We start from the raw sequence: 15,736 nt of genomic DNA, 5'->3' as shown, positions 1-15,736 counted from the left end.
TGTGCTTGTAAGATAGATGGAGTATATATCAAAGAAGCAAAGCATGGCCGATTTGATTATTAATAAGATGAGGGTAAATCGGAGGTTTTGATATTTTGTTCTTAATAGCCATAAATTAGACAAATTGTTCTTTCTTATTTTATACATTTAATAATTTAATTACTTTCATCCTTCCTCTATGCCTCTTATCCTAAATATGACCTTTTTCTAGAATATGTCTTCCTTCTATAGCCAAATATTTAGGAGACTAAATACAGTAAATGCAAAGAAGTTTGGTGACTTGTATTATTGCTTGTGCATATTGAAAGTGTTATTTAGAAGTTAAAATTTCATGAATTTCTGTAGAATTAGTTCAATTTCTTTAACTTTCTAAAATCAATATTTTTTTCTCTTTTTTCTTTTGGTACATTTTAGGGTTCCTTTGTTGTGCAAAATCATAATTGAATTATTAAATTTGTGATGTTTTTTTTCAAAAAGTGTTCTAGTTACTGTTTGCAAACGTATATAATTTAGGGTATGCTTGGTTCCAAGCTGTTCGTAGTGTTCCTATTTATTTTGGCAATGTTGCCAAATTCTTTTAGCAAGATTGCCCAAACATAAATTTGTATCGATATAAAGGGGTTGCCAGTAGTGCTATGATTTTTGGCTCCAATTCTGCTAATTGATTATGGCATTGCCAATTGTTTAGCATGGTTGAGTTACCTCCCTCTGCCCGAAAAAAAAAATCATATATCCCGATGCACATTTCTCCCGGCTGTCTCGGCGACGGAGCTCGGCGGCGTCGGCGATGCGTCAGGGGCGGCGAAGCTCGGCCGCGGCAGATCTCGAGAGCGACGGGCGACCTTGGCAGGCGCGTCGGATGAAACCAAGGCAACTCCAGATTGTAAATTGCAAAACCCAGGCATGGAATCTTCTTGTGCACAAATAACTGAAAGAGGCAAAACTTTATCCGTATTACATGGCACATCGCCAGATCTTGCAACCGATCCAGCGCAGCTCAGTTATCAGAATAAACCCCGTATAGTTTCTACATCCTGTTATCCTCACCAAGATAAACCACGTTATCAATCTAGAAAGTTAGCCCAGCCAAAAATGGGTTAAGTGGAGGTATAATCTAAGCCTCAATCTAAAGATCTTTGTTTTTCCCTCTAGATGAAATCCACGTGAATTTTTGCCCTTCGAAACGAAGAATTACAAGCATAAAAACATCGAATTTTTTATGGCCCAATCAAGAAAACAAGTACGCGCATGCAAGGACACACACCAATTGGATTTGCTGAATTTAAGGTAAAGAAACACAAATTTTCTTCCAAGATTACGTGGATGTATCCCATCCGGATCCCACAACAAAATAAAAATGAAAAATGCCGATCCATTTCAAACCAGAAACATTCATCAAAATTCTCACACAGCAGCAGCCCCAAAACAACACAAATCTTTTCACATACAAAAAGGGAAGTAAAAAAAAATCAGCCAAACATGATCCAGTCGAACCCGCATCCAGATCACCTAACAATCAACACAGAAAAAGGAGTGATTTTTACTCTCATTTTCTTTTCTTTTCTTTCCTAATCCCTCATAACCAACCAACCTCGTTCTTGAGCATGTGGAGGAGGATCTTGGCCTCCTGCCACAGCCCCAGCGAGGCGAGCACGTGGTAGAACCAGTCCACCAGGGGCATCTCCACTACGCTCCGCCGCCCCGCCGCGGCAGATCTGGGCAGTGGGCCTCGGCAGGCGACCTCAGCGGCGACAGCGGGCCTCGGCAGGCGACCTCGGCGTGGGCGAGGAGGTGCTTCCCCATGGTGGAGCTGACGGCGGCCGCGTCCCGGCGGTGGAGCTCGACCTCGGCGGGGGCGGGCGGCGACGGCGGGCCTCAGCGTTGGCGATGGTGGGTCTTCTGCGGTGGCCAGCGCAAAGGAAGCGAAAGCTCGATTTTTACAGTGCAACGTGGCATGCTTCTCTGCCCGGGAATGTGCACGTAATTCGTACATAGAGATGGGCTGGTCTCGCACCTAAAAATCGATGAATTGATACCCTTTAACTGATCTTATTTTTTCACTTATGTTTATAGCCAAATTTTAAATTTAGAAATAGTTTTAAAGTTTTTATCATAGTATTTTTTATCCTTTAATTTTATATTATTAAGAACACATATATTAAAAGTTTTACCCATACGCTTTATCACTACACTTGGCCAAAAAAAGCCTTTTGTTACTTGGATTAAAAATTTAAATTTTCAACCTTAGATTTGAAGTTATTTTAGACTTTTTTATCATATTTTATTTTTTTTCTTGACTTTTAAGCTACAAAGAGCACGTATATAAAATTTTTTTTCATAAATTATTTATCTTTAGTAAATATGTCGACGATCACCCCCTTAATACGCCCATGTGTTCAGTGGAGAACTTTTCAAGAACCGTAAGAAAAAGGTAAAATCAAGAAGTGTTTCTATGTACAATGATCTCAGCAGTGACAAATTACAACTCACGAAAATCACCTAAGTACACTTATACTACAAACGCCCAAGTAGGATGGATAATCCTTAGCTTATACAGAATCCTCATGCTCTAAACCTGGCTTCTCACCATCACCAGCAGCTTTCGGCTTCCCCAGGAAAGAATTTGCTGTCGAAGACGGTTTCTTGCCGCCTGTAGACGACTCCTTCAGTTTCAGGCCCAGGTAAGTGTAGACAGACATGCCGCCGAGAGCGATGATAGCTCCGCAGATGCTGGTGATTCCAGGGTCCGAGCTGAAGATCAGGTAGCCGGAGAGCATTATGACTATAGTCTTGAACTGCCCGAGCACAACGTGGGACAGAGCTGATGTCGCACTGAAATGATCAAGAACAGGTTAGGAGGAAGTGATTTCCCAGATGCATTTTACAAAAATGGGATGGTTGTTGCAGTCATCGCTGAAAATTGATGCATGGCTGAACTGTTTTCAGGGAGCTGACAGCATGTATACATCATTGTCAGGACTTCTTGGTGATTAATATTATTATATATGTATTCTTAGCGATCTAAAAACTAATGCTAAAAAACAAACTACAATAAAAAAATCTCAAAATCTATTCTACATTTAAGATCAAAAATTTAAATTTTAGCTCATAAATATAAGCAGAAGCAAAAATACGGGGCTGTTACATGTGCAGATCACATATCTTATTCATGTCCTTTCCGTGAGCCTCTTACCAACAAGATGCCAAAACTACAAGCTAGGTTACGTCGATTGCAATCCTATGTAGTAAGATATAAGTCTACATTTATCGGTCGATGCAACCCAACTATGAATATCATATGGTCCAAGCGAATCATCTATTTCAGATACGAGAATCATCGAGAGATAAAAAAGGGAAAAACATAATAAGAAAGCAGGGTTGACCACAAATCCTGGGAGAAAAGGGCCATTTTGAATGATTGAAACCAACACAATCACGTAAAGTTATGTATTATATCTCACCCTAGTGCCAAAGCGCCAGACCACTGGAGGAGGAAACCAAATAAAGCAGAGATGATAATAGCAAAGCTGTTCCTGAAGTTCCAGTTGAACAACAGCAAGCCCGGAGGATCCAACAAAGGCATCAGTGCCAATAAGAAAAATATCGTAACTGGAGTTGTCTTCCACATCAACCTGTTTAATCCTTATTAGGGAGGTAAATCATTGAACAAGATTATGTGGAAGGAAATTCAGAACTTACGCAAGGGCCGTCCAATTTCCACTCTGTTGCAAATTTGACCACAGAATTTTATTTACTGCACTAGGAACAATCCAGGCCAATGCTACGAGAGCACCGAAAAAATTGAACTCTAGATCAGTAACAGTGGCTACGGCCACTCCAAATGACACGCTTGCCAGTGTGATAACCTGAAATGTTGGAGATATATTTGTGCAAGAAAAAAAAAAGACAGGTTAGCACTCCCAGAAGCAAAAACATGCACATGGATATCGTGAGTAGAGTCTGGTAGAGGGATTAGAAAGCATGATATCTTAGCCATTGGAAATTTTATTAAATTTCCAGATTTTGTGCTTGCGGAAGAGTACAGAACAGCAAAGGAAGCAAGTTATGTCAAAGCCTACCTTTTGAGGGGAAACCCTTTTCTGGAAAAGCATAAATTCGGCAGCAACAATTGTTGGAGTTACAGCAATCTTAGCCATTTGATAAAAACCTACACTGAACAGCGAAAATTCTGAGAACTGTAGTACAGTATTACAGACCATAAAATGCAAGTGCTGTCAAATAGAGTCTGGTTTACCTGTTATGTTTTAAGCTCACATTAGCAAGCCCAGTGGAGAGAGACATTACAGCACCCAAAGCAAATAAAGAAGAGAAGGGAGTGGATTTAGTAGGAGCAACTGGCAACAAGGACAAAGTCTTAAGGATGGCCATTAGAACAAATGCAACCGCGTAATGAATTAATGACAGCGCAATTGGGAACTTAAACCCAACACTCCCCATCACCTACAAGACAGTAGATCCCGTGTATGAACATACTTTCTTCCTTGTAGATTAAAACAAAATTTGAAAAAAAAATACAGAGGTCACTTTAAAAAGTACCATTTTGTTTGCCATGATGATCCCAACAGCAACAGCAAAATTAAATGTCAGTGCAACACTTGGTCCACAAAACCGCTGCTGCTGGCGCTTGGCCCCTTCTGAGCTATGGATTTCATTGTACAATGAACTCCGCAACTCCTCCAACGCACGACCTGGCATGTTTACAGGTCAGTCAGGAAAGAAAAAAGGGGACAACTTTTTTCTTGATTAACCATTAATTGAAGGACACTGAAGCACTTAGCATACCTCACTTTTTAAACCATTCCACATTACATTTTCTAATTACTATCTCGAGTTTGTACGATATACTGTACTATAAACTCAGTTCAGGTTAGCTCAACTTCTATCCTGACTTGAGTTGGTCAGACCTACGCCAAAATGCCAAATTCCTACTGTAACCGAAACAAGCAAAACTCAGCTATTCCTTAATCCTAACACTACTGTGTGATCATGTATTCATCTTTACATTCCCTGCATCACTGCATGCGAGGTGCGCTAAGTGCCAGCCAACGTTCAGAAGCTCACATGCCAATACTGACACCAGCATGTCCTTCCTTTCAAGGAACCATTCAACCATTCATCATGTTGGCGAGAGTGACAGAGCAGGACGACACTGATTCAGGGACACGGGTGCAGCAGCAAATCGCTCAAGGCAACACGAAGGGGCCAGACCAGGAGATGCAAATGGGCTATAGGGCTCTAGCATGTTCAGTTCATAGGGAAGGTTACGAGTGAGTAGAATATGCCCAGCTACGTTGGTGACTTGGTTCCTTTCCTGATTTTGTTCACGGAATATGGGCATGCAGGAGACATTCTTTTCCAGGGAAAAGAATGATCTGAATCAAGAAGACATCACTTGTCGTCCGGTACACGCATGCAACAAGAGATGGTTTGATGCGATGATGGCATGAACAGGTCGAGCATCCGAGCAACAACTTCGCCGTCCGCATGGAATTGTAACCAAACACGAAAGGGAGCATCTTTCGTGCCATTTCTCCAGCACCAAAAATCTTCACGCACGAAAGAGAAAAGCCAGAGCAACTAGGCGCAGAGTAACTGCAAGTGCGACAAAAGGAGAAGTTTTTACACGCGCATTTCGCCAAAATGCACCAAACTGAACTATAAACGATCTCTTAAAATGCGGAGAAAAAGACCGACGAACCAAACTGCACGAACGCCAAACGCGCAAAAGGAGGTTTTTTTTTTTTTTTTTGTACAACTAACCCCACGAACCCAATGAACGCGCCAGAGTTGGTGCGAAATGAATTTGATCGGGCACGGAGGAGGACGAGTCCGGGCCCGGGGGTACCAACCAGTCTCGCCGGCGTCGCTGTCCTTCCGCTTGAGGAACCTCCGGCCGCCGCCGGCGAGGACGGCCTCCCACACGCCCATTGCCGTCACGGCCGCCACCTCCGACGCGTCGACCCGCCACCACCGCAGCTTCATCATCTCGACCCTCTCCCGGCCGCCGCACCGGGGGGGCAAGAGGGAATCCAAAGGAATGGACCAGGAGAAGAACAGCGGCGGCGCGCGGCGGCAGCAGCAAGGGAGGCCAGGAATGGCGCCCCCCGCGCTCGGCACCTTGCCTTGCCTGCCCGCGCGCGTGGCGGGTGGCGTGTGTTGTGCCGGGCTATTTCGGGCTCGAGCTCGTTTTAGCCGCGGGCCATGGGGACGGACGTAGCTACGACGAGGAGGATGAGGGAGAAAATCAATGCGCCCGCGCGCGCAGCAGCAGCGGTGAGAAGCCTACGCTACGCATCAGCGACGACGAGAGTGATGGTGGTGGTGGTGACGACGGGGAGGAGGTGGTGCTCGGGAGGGAAACCGCGCGAGTTAGTGGCGGCACGCGAGGTGGTTGGCTGGTTTCGTTTCTCGCTAGATTTAAGCGACGTTTTGATGCATCACATGGTTTTGGGTCGCTGGGGATGGAACGTTTAAAAATTTTAATTTCATCGATCAAACGTTTAAAAATTTTAATTTTATCAATCAAATTCGATCATTACTGTTTAGATGACAATATGAAAATAGACATATAAGTTAAAAGGCTCATGCACGTCCTCTCTCGGGTTTTTATGTATTGCGCACGTGTTTGATAGAAGAAAAAAATTTAAACATTTGATCAATATAAAGTATGGTTTTTGTCCGGTGAGACGTGAGAGGGAGAGATTGTTCGGAAACCACAGAGCTAATGATCCTCTATTTATTACTGTATCGAAAAACCAAAGAGCATTACGGTATCGAAAAGTGAGTAGCTTTGCTGTACCAAAAGAGAAGATAAAATTGCGTGGACCACGCACGGTGATGAGATAAAATGCGTCCGGTTGATGGTGATTAATTAGTGCGGCACAAACACATTCATTTTGGGAGTGCGAGTTTCCACTGCCTTGCTTTCAGATTACAGCTAGCTTACTAGCAGCAGTAGGTCAGCTACTCTGTAAAATGCATCGAGATGGCCACCATGAAAATCATAGCATGGTGGAGTAGCTTACACGAGTCGTCTCGTGCTTTGTCCTCGCCCCAACAGCGAAACGCGTACCGGAAGTCCGGAACAGCGCCCACCGGGGCGGACGGCCCGAACAGACGGTGGGCCCGGCCCAAATCTGTCAGCAGTCTACAGCCCAACAAAAAATAATACTCCTATGGCCCAATTCTTAATAGCAACTCCTCCCGTATTCCAACGAGGCGCTGCAGTGCTCCGTTCCGAAAAAGAGTATTTTTAAGTTTTTTAGTTTGTTCATTCGTCTTATTAGAAAAATTTATAAAAAAAATTAAAAAATAGTTATACGTAAAATTTTATGTTTTATCTTGTGATAACAATAAAAATATTAATCTTAAAAAATTCAAATAAGACAAATAGTCAAAAATTTTATAGAAAAACTCAGAAATTCGTATATTTTGGAACGGGAGTTATACAGTCAAAAATTGTATAGAAAAACTTAAAAATTCGTTTATTTTGGTAAACAGTTGTACGTATCAAAAATCTCTCGTCGTCGTGGCTAGCGCCGCTCGAATCTCGGGATCGATGGACTTCCGAACCAACCAACGACGAGATGCGATCGATGCGCACGCCGGACTCCCCAAGCAAGAACAACCGCGGCGCCTCGCCGGCGCCGCCGGCGGGGGGCAAGCGAGGGAGAGCTACCTGGTGCCCCACCGCGACCGCGAAAGGTTGCGCCACCACTTCTTCACCGCCATCAACGTTCGAAGGGCTCGTGCTGGACGGAGGACGGACTGGCGTGTTCATCCCCACCACCGAGAGGGACGCCACGAAGGACGCCCCTTGCCCACCGGTCGCCGCTGACTTGACGGACGGGCATGGAGAGGAGCGAGACGGAGTTTAGGATCGCGGCCGCGGGCAGCACCCTCTCTCTGCGTCGCCGACGTTACCAAGGACGAGATACGTTTGATGGCCCGTTCCTTAATTCCTTTTCTCTGCCTGACCGAGCTTTTCACAAGCGGAAGCGATCAGTGAAGCCCGCAGGAACAGAGGGAAGAAGAGCTGAAGAGGGGAGGACCGAGGACACAAGGAAAGTAAGAGAGAAGAGAAGAGAAGAGTAGGAGAAGGTGACAGGTGGCTCTGTGGTCAGCCAAGCTACAAGCACAAGGCCTGTTACTTCGTTCAATAATCATGGACTAATTAGTCTCAAAAATTTGTTTAATAAAATAATCTTTATTTATATAATTAGTTTTATTAACGATCTATATTTAATACTTCTAATTAACGTCCAAACATCTGATCTGATGTAAGTCAGAATGATATCAGGCATTTGACACTAGCTTGATACCGATAGGAATCAATTTATACCTAGCCTATAGGGTACTAGACCTAGTACCAACCAGTATCAGCCAGTAACAATGAGATACTACAGGGGTGTTTAGATTGAGAAAATTTTTGAAAGAAGTGTCATGTCAAATGTTTGACCGGATATTGAAAGGGGTTTTCGGACATGAATGAAAAACGAATTTCACGGCTAGCCTGAAAACCGGAGACAAATCTTTTGAGCCTAATTAATCCGTTATTAGCACATGTTGGTTACTGTAGCACTTATGGCTAATCATGGACTATTTAGGCTCAAAAGATTCGTCTTAAGATTTCTTCCGTAACTGTGCAATTAGTTTTTGGTTCATCTATGTTTAATGCTTTATTTAGGTGTCCAAAAATTTGATATGATGTTTTTTTAAAAAAAAATTTAGAAACTAAACAAGGCCTAGATTTGATACCTACTATGGGGTTGTTTAGTTTGCAAAATGTTTTTGCAAAAACATCACATTAAAACTTTAAACGCACATTTAAAGTATTAAACTTACTCTAATTACAAAACAAATTTCAGATTCCGGCGAAAAAACCGCGAGACAAATCTTTTGAGTCTAATTAATCCATCATTAGCACATGTTTATTATAGCACTTATGGCTAATCACGTCCAAATTAGACTTAAAAGATTTGTCTCACTATTTCCTCCGTACCTGTGTAATTAATTTTAATGTTTATATATATTTAATGATTCATTTCGATGTCCAAAGATTTGATACGATGTTTTTAGGAAAAAAATTTGGAAACTAAACAGCCCCTATAGGTATTATACCGTTTCAATATAGCCCAGACAGGCGTAATGCAGTAGGCAAACTTTACAATCGTCACAATATTTTGTTAACCATCCATCTATATACAATACCCGACAGAAGAACAATCCGACAGCAGATTGTGCTTCGTAAATAAGATTACAGCGGTGAAAATTTTAGAAGTATAATTAACCATGTTACCTAGAGATCCAACCCTGACAGCCGGAACGCAAAAACACCACAGCAGACGCAGGTGCGGTTGCCGTGCAGTAGGCCCATGTATTTGTATTGGATTGATGCACAGATGGTAGTCATGGTACAGAGTGATTCAGAAGTCTCAACCAGAAGCAACTGAAGATGCATGATCCATCAACTGTACAGGAGAAAATGGAGCATCAGCATCCATGAACTTCTCATGTGTCTGCATCTTTTTGTATTTTTGTATTTTATTTTTTTCATCACAGGGCCTGGTTTCCTTGTCTTGCTTTCAATTGCAAGATCTGCCGCAATTGCTTGTGTTATCCAGTGATGCATGCAGTGCAAGTGTGCAACCAACATCAAGTTAGCTGCTCAAAATTGCTACTCGAACACTGGACGGCAACCAACTGAGACCAGGCTTCAATAGCTTCTTGTTTGGCTCAGGGGATCATAGTCATAAGCTTCACCAGCCTTTACAAACCGTCCTTTGACCCTTTTTCTCACATCTGCCCTAGCCTTCCGAGAAGCATACCTTATCTTCTTGTCAAATCTGTTAAGAAAAAAAAATATTTGAAAATAGTCCATCTAATACCTTTTTATAAGAGAGACATGAAAAGGAAACTGAAAGGTACAGGTACAGTTCCTCGATGCAGCAAAGTGTAAACCATGATAGGTAGGCTGGTAGTGGTAGCATGTCAGAGATAACATTCAAATGTCTACAATGATCTTACCCGAAGCTAGAAAACTACTTGTGATTTTGCAGATTACGCTAGGAGCAACCATTCACATGCCTACAATGATCACGTGTATATGAAAATATTGATTTGGCACAGTAAGCTTTTATAATTCTAAATTGATGAAAATTGAGATGTTATTATAGGCGCATTCTTAAATCCTAATGCATTTAATCATGATATATATTAAGTACTAATATGACCGAGCACAGAAATTTCAGAAAACACATGGTAAGATGAGCTTACTTTCTTCTCTTCTTCTTCTCCTTGTATCGCGTAAGAGCATTATCTCTGCTGCCTCCAGCCGATGAACTTTCAGGACCAGGAGGATGCCAGGGTGGCTCCCCCATAAGGATCATTGACGATACCCCACAGTCTTGAAAATCTCCAGCGCTGCTTTCACCAGTCAAACCAGAGAAGGAAAGGGATATGTTGGATATGGCCTGCCTTGCTGCTAGGTTTGACATCCCAGAATCAACAGATGCAACATTGCTACATTCTGGCTGCATAGGTTTGGGCTGCTGAATGAAGAACAGAAGTCATACAAAATCTTAGTAAAATTATAATTAACAGCCATAAAATGGAACATAAGATATACAAACATTCCACTGTCCTAGGTATATAATCAATCATTGAATGGTTCTAAGTAAAATGACAGGGTGAACTCAATTCAAGTACCAGGAAAATGAAACTGATTTTTACAACCAGTAGATTATATTGGGAAGTCAGGCATAATAAAACACAGCTCTTTTCCCTCAACAAACACAAGAGATAAAAAGACTAAATGCAGAAAAGTACAGACCTCATTAGATTCATCTGCCGGCACTTCCTTCATCTCAAAATAGCTGTCAATTCCAGCATCATCGAAAAGTTGCTCTGTTTGAATGTGAGATGTACCAAATAATTCTTCATAATTCTCAAATGTCAGGTCAGCGTCATCCACACAGAAGTCTTCATATACGCTCCCATCATTGAACATATCTTTGTCTGTGACACAGGGTGCCTGAATTATGCAACCAAGTTTCAATAAGCACAAGTAGACCATAATGACAGGCATCGGAGATGACATTTTCAAGGATCATGATATCAGAAATACACAAACTCCAACTGCTGCAATTGTTCAACCATCATCTAGTACATAATTCCAAAAGTAAATTCACATTCTATGGTAAAAGTATTTGAATACTACCTGCCAGCTGCCCGGGAGAAAAAGAATATAAGGAACACCTTGCCAGTGTGGAACTCTTAAGGAAGTAGTAAACAGTAATAAATAATGACCAAAAACTAAGTCGAATAGGGTTAAACTATAGAAAGTTTTCCCTTTAAACTTTCACTTCTAGAAGAAAAGCAATATAGGATTCATATAATGGAAACTGAAACCATATAGCATGAACATTTATTGTATTAATATGTCCATGCAACAGGTCATGACTTATGCAGAAACTTAGCAGAAAACTTGAAAAGGTATTGGAGGGGAATACGAGGCATGCACCTTGGGTGTCGTTGAAACTGGTTCAGCTGGTTGATCTGTGTTAAGTGGCAGAAGATTCATCCCATCACCTGAAGAAGAACCTATTAAAGGTTTAAATTTGTCTCCTGTGGGTAGATCACTCATCAGTGATGTGCTTGCCATGTCCAACAAGCTGCTATCTTCTGGAGCACCACAATGGTTACTGATGCCACTGTCATTAATGCTCATCATGTTTATTCCGTCCTCACAGTTTGGCTCAGCAGCTACAACAGGGATATCCATAATAAAGGACCAGATTCTTGAAAGCTCTGCGGACGATGGGCACCCCGAGTAGCAGTTTATGGTCTGCCTTTTATGCCCAGCAGCTGAGGATGCTGCCCCATGCCCATTCCAGTCACAATTTTGGCAAAGTGAGATATTCTCTTCAAGACAACGGACTGATGCAGGTTGTGCAACACAGCGATCACAAAGAAGGGTTCTTGTATGGCGTCGAGAAAGGGCATTGGCTGAATGCACATTACGATCACAGGACAAGCACAAGGATGCCGAATCTGATCGGCAATAGACCATTGACCTTTGCTTCCCGCAGAAATCACAAAGAGCATCCATGATCCCTGTACAGTACTTCCACTAGCACTTAGTGCCACTAGAACAGCCAACTTCCTGGCTTTTGTTCAACAGCTGAATTCAGTGGGATCCTACCAAGATACTGGAATGTAGGGGGAAAATCAGTAACAACACAGCAAACTTATATTTGAAAATATTGAAAAAGAAGAATATGGTTTAAAAAGGAAGATACAGCAAGTCTGTGCACAATTCAAATTAGACAAGAAGTTACACACTTTGCAGCTCATGTTACATTGATGAGTTTGTTTCATTCCTTTGTAAGTATTAGACGCATAGCCATATAAGTATCTTGTATCATTAAACGAAGGTATATTGATGCAGGCCATACAGTGAGCCACTTGACTTATTCTACGACCAATTAACTTTCAAATGTATAGCAACAAGAGCAATCAACATTTTCATCAAGTTAGTAATGATTTAAAATCTAGAGTACTCCCTCTGTTAAAAAAATATAGAGCTACCTTTGGGTCTAGGCATGCTCTTCGAGATGCTACTTTGACTAATATTGATTTTGAATTTTGTTATCCTACCCAAGATTTGCTAGCAAGGGCATAAAGAACCCAGAAGTTTCTCAAATAGAAGTGCACAAAAATACTCCCACAAAGTCTGTAACCTGTAAGAACGCGTTCTCTGTAAAGCACAAAAAATGCCAAAATTTAAATATCTTAAATTAAGTCAATAGCACTATCCACAAGACAAGTCTAGCAAGGAGCAGTACAGTGCATCTGATAACACCAAAAAAACATGCAGTTGTCAACACGGAGGTATGCAGAAAACAAATGCTGACTGCGTTATATAGCATTGTTGTGAGTTGATAAAATCCACTTTTCATATCAGCATGGGCAAGAACTAGAAGCGGCAATACAAAAAGGAATTTACCAGCTGCCCATGCGACAATGATCCTGGTTGATCATTTTATTGAGTTTATTTTGCGTATCAAAAGGGACCTTTCTGAGCACTAATCATGTAATCAACAAGCATGCATATCCACAAGGCAAACAAACTCATCGGAACTACTCCTAAGTTTTAAATAGCACTAACCCCACTTCTCTGATCATATAAAGCATGCTGTGTGTATGTGGATAAAAGCAACTAACTTTCTGAGCCACTCAAATATTTGAGGGAAGTATTACTTTGTTTTTCAAGATTATCCAAATTTTAGCTACAAAAGGGCTTACTTTCTGCATCTAAGAATAGTTGCAACTAAGAAGGAATTAAAAAAAAAAGATGTACGAGCATGACTACTACACCTCACAGTGTCGTACACAAAAGGCACCAGTAAAATTGTTGTTTTTTTCTAGTTGATTGAAATTGCACCTACACTGCAACATGCTAAGCCATCATACTCGTGTGTATTAGAAAAAGAATAATCAAATTATGGGCAGCTAAGCTCAGCTCAAAGCTAAAACCGGACCAGAAACCACTCACGTACGTTCCACGCAACACGAGAGAAAGCGTGAAGTGTCCGCAAAGAGGAAAAACCAAAAAATCAGTTCAGACTTCCCAACCCCAGACACCCTGGAACACCATAGAAGCGATCAAGCGGACTCGAAATCGAACACTCAAACCCAATCCATCCCCATCCCCCTCCCCCTCCCCCCATCCGAACCTGAGCCCCAGCTCCCCTAATCCAGCAGCAGCTACGAAACCCACCATACGGCGTCGCGCGCGCTGATGCGGCGGCTCTTAGCCTGCACACCGCAAATCCAATATCCCAAATCCCAATCCATCGCCATACAACAAGCAAACAGCTCGAGCTCGCGAGAGCGCGGACTCACCCGAATCGCCCGCCTGCCTGCCCGGCTCGGATCCACCCTGAGGCCGCCGCGGCGGTCGTCGGCGGCGGAGGAGGAGCAGGAGCAGGAGCAGAGAGAGTCAGAGACAGGTGTCGAGAATCTTCGACGGAAACTCGAAATAAAAAACGACTTTTCTGGTGGGATGGGAGGGGAGGGCAAGGGAAAAGGAGTAGATAAGCGAAGCGAGGTCGCGAGGGCGAGGGGGAGGGAAAGGGAGTGGGAGAGAGAGGAACAGGTGGAGATGATGCACGAGGCGAGCGAGCGAGGAAGCGAGAGGGAGAAGACGAGACGAGAGGAGCGAGTGGGAGGTGGATGGATGGATGAGGGGGCGTGTGGGCCCCACCCCGGGTGTCCTTTTTGCGCTTTTTGGCTCGCGCGGCAGGGGGAGAGGGGCAGGACCGTAATTTCGGCGTCCGAGATAAGGGGGATCCCGGGCGGCCGCCACGTGCGCGGGTCCTCTCGCCTCGCCCAAGTGGCGTGCCGTGGGCCGGGCCCGGTTGAACGTTCTGCCCCTTGTCGTGATGGGTGTTTAGTTTTTATTTGCTCGTGTTTTTTAATTACCGTCGTTGATTATATTTAATTATTTATTTTATTTAATTTTTATGTTAATATATAAAATTATAAATTATGTTTATAGCTAGTTTAATAATACATTAAATTATAATAAAATAATTAATAGTTATATAATTTTTAATAAGATGAATGTGTTTTGTTTTAGGGTTTTTTTAGCTATAGATTATTGTAATCTAGATTATTGAGTCAAATTATTGTAAGTCGTATTATTAAAAGGTAAAGTAGAAATAAATGACAAATATGAGTTATTATTTCAAAGTATCCAAGACAGCGAGTCTAAAGCCACCAAGTAATCTAAAATAAGAACATTTGGATGAGCTTATAGTAATACGTGCTCTATATTATAATAATCTGTTATAATAATTCATTTGTTTGTTTTAGCTTACTCGCAATAAGCCATATTATAATAATCTTAAACATGGCCTTACTCTCTACTCTAGCTCGTAGTGTCACTAGCGAAGGTGGGTCATTGTTGGATAACATGGCAGCGCGGTCGCCATGCGCGAACATGAGGAGACTTATGGGAAAATCAAATAGTGTATTTATAAAAAAATAATTTATAAATAAAACTTTTATATATGTATGTTTAGTGATATAAAAGCCAAGACTTGAAAAGAAACTGAGTAAAAATCTCAAAATTAAATTTAAATTTTAGGTTATAGGTAGAATAAAAAATATGTGGGGGCGAGGCTTCGTCGGCTGGGGAACAAACGGTCGGTGGAACAGCCGTTCAGCCACGGATGCAGATGTGCAATCGAAGTACGGCAACGACGCCAGGAAATCAGTAAGTTCTTAAAGAAAAAAAAAAGAGTATACAGGAAACGAATGGAGATTTGGTTGGGCACCATCTACCGTAGGAGGGGGCTTGGATCATGGTGCACTTGGAGCTAGTGGATGAGCGGCCCTTTATATAGGGTGTCGAACATGGGTCTTGTAAACAATAAATATATTACCGAACGAGTGACTCTCGATTTTTAAGCAATATCAGTTGGATGGTCGATATCTATATATAATTATATAAATTTAGTATGTTTCATTCTGGATATTAACATTGATAAAATATGTGAAATAGGTTATATATGAGATAATTGGTGCATCGGAAAGACGGAAACGATGGGACACACTTTCTTTTGTGAGATGATAGAGTGCAACTACGCTGAGGAAAAATTAAGGTAGGAAAGGTCGTTGCATCATTTCAACCGTCACCAAAAGATCCTTC

At 42.1% G+C, this 15,736-nt stretch overlaps 2 protein-coding genes across 3 annotated transcripts; both read right to left on the bottom strand.

The window, feature by feature from the left end:
• Window positions 1-2,356: 2,356 nt before the first annotated feature.
• Window positions 2,357-6,388, bottom strand: LOC102703461 (nucleotide-sugar uncharacterized transporter 2-like). Its single transcript, XM_015833424.2, has 7 exons — window positions 5,871-6,388; window positions 4,558-4,709; window positions 4,256-4,461; window positions 4,080-4,173; window positions 3,700-3,866; window positions 3,462-3,632; window positions 2,357-2,832 (listed from the first exon to the last, which is right to left on the bottom strand). Exons 1-7 carry the CDS (start codon window positions 6,004-6,006, stop codon window positions 2,550-2,552), a joined length of 1,209 nt encoding a protein of 402 aa, XP_015688910.1. The 5' UTR covers window positions 6,007-6,388; the 3' UTR covers window positions 2,357-2,549.
• Window positions 6,389-9,564: 3,176 nt separating this feature from the next.
• LOC102703007 (zinc finger protein CONSTANS-LIKE 9) lies at window positions 9,565-14,198 on the bottom strand. Of its 2 annotated transcripts, none has more exons than XM_006647756.3 (5): window positions 13,927-14,198; window positions 11,543-12,230; window positions 10,853-11,053; window positions 10,297-10,568; window positions 9,565-9,866 (listed from the first exon to the last, which is right to left on the bottom strand). In XM_006647756.3, exons 2-5 carry the CDS (start codon window positions 12,128-12,130, stop codon window positions 9,737-9,739), a joined length of 1,191 nt encoding a protein of 396 aa, XP_006647819.1. In that variant the 5' UTR covers window positions 12,131-12,230; window positions 13,927-14,198; the 3' UTR covers window positions 9,565-9,736. The 2 variants fall into 2 exon arrangements, with proteins under 2 accessions (XP_006647819.1, XP_006647818.1); XM_006647755.3 differs by having other exon boundaries at window positions 10,297-10,571; window positions 13,927-14,196.
• Between the last annotated feature and the right edge of the window lie 1,538 nt (window positions 14,199-15,736).

Source organism: Oryza brachyantha, chromosome 2, assembly GCF_000231095.2.
Source record: "Oryza brachyantha chromosome 2, ObraRS2, whole genome shotgun sequence".
Taxonomy (NCBI): Eukaryota; Viridiplantae; Streptophyta; class Magnoliopsida; order Poales; family Poaceae; genus Oryza; species Oryza brachyantha.
This window is presented reverse-complemented; position numbering and strand designations above follow the sequence as displayed.

Coding starts and splice junctions, on each gene's coding strand:
- LOC102703007 (XM_006647755.3), bottom strand. CDS start 12,130: ATGGATGCTCTTTGTGATTTCTGCGGGAAGCAAAGGTCAATGGTCTAT. Junction 11,054..11,542: donor CAGTTTCAACGACACCCAAG/GTGCATGCCTCG, acceptor TGCATAATTCAG/GCACCCTGTGTCACAGACAA. Junction 9,867..10,296: donor GAGAAGAAGAAGAGAAGAAA/GTAAGCTCATCT, acceptor TTTTCTTAACAG/ATTTGACAAGAAGATAAGGT.
- LOC102703461 (XM_015833424.2), bottom strand. CDS start 6,006: ATGATGAAGCTGCGGTGGTGGCGGGTCGACGCGTCGGAGGTGGCGGCC. Junction 4,710..5,870: donor CAGCGACGCCGGCGAGACTG/GTTGGTACCCCC, acceptor TAAACATGCCAG/GTCGTGCGTTGGAGGAGTTG. Junction 4,174..4,255: donor GTGAGCTTAAAACATAACAG/GTAAACCAGACT, acceptor TTCGCTGTTCAG/TGTAGGTTTTTATCAAATGG.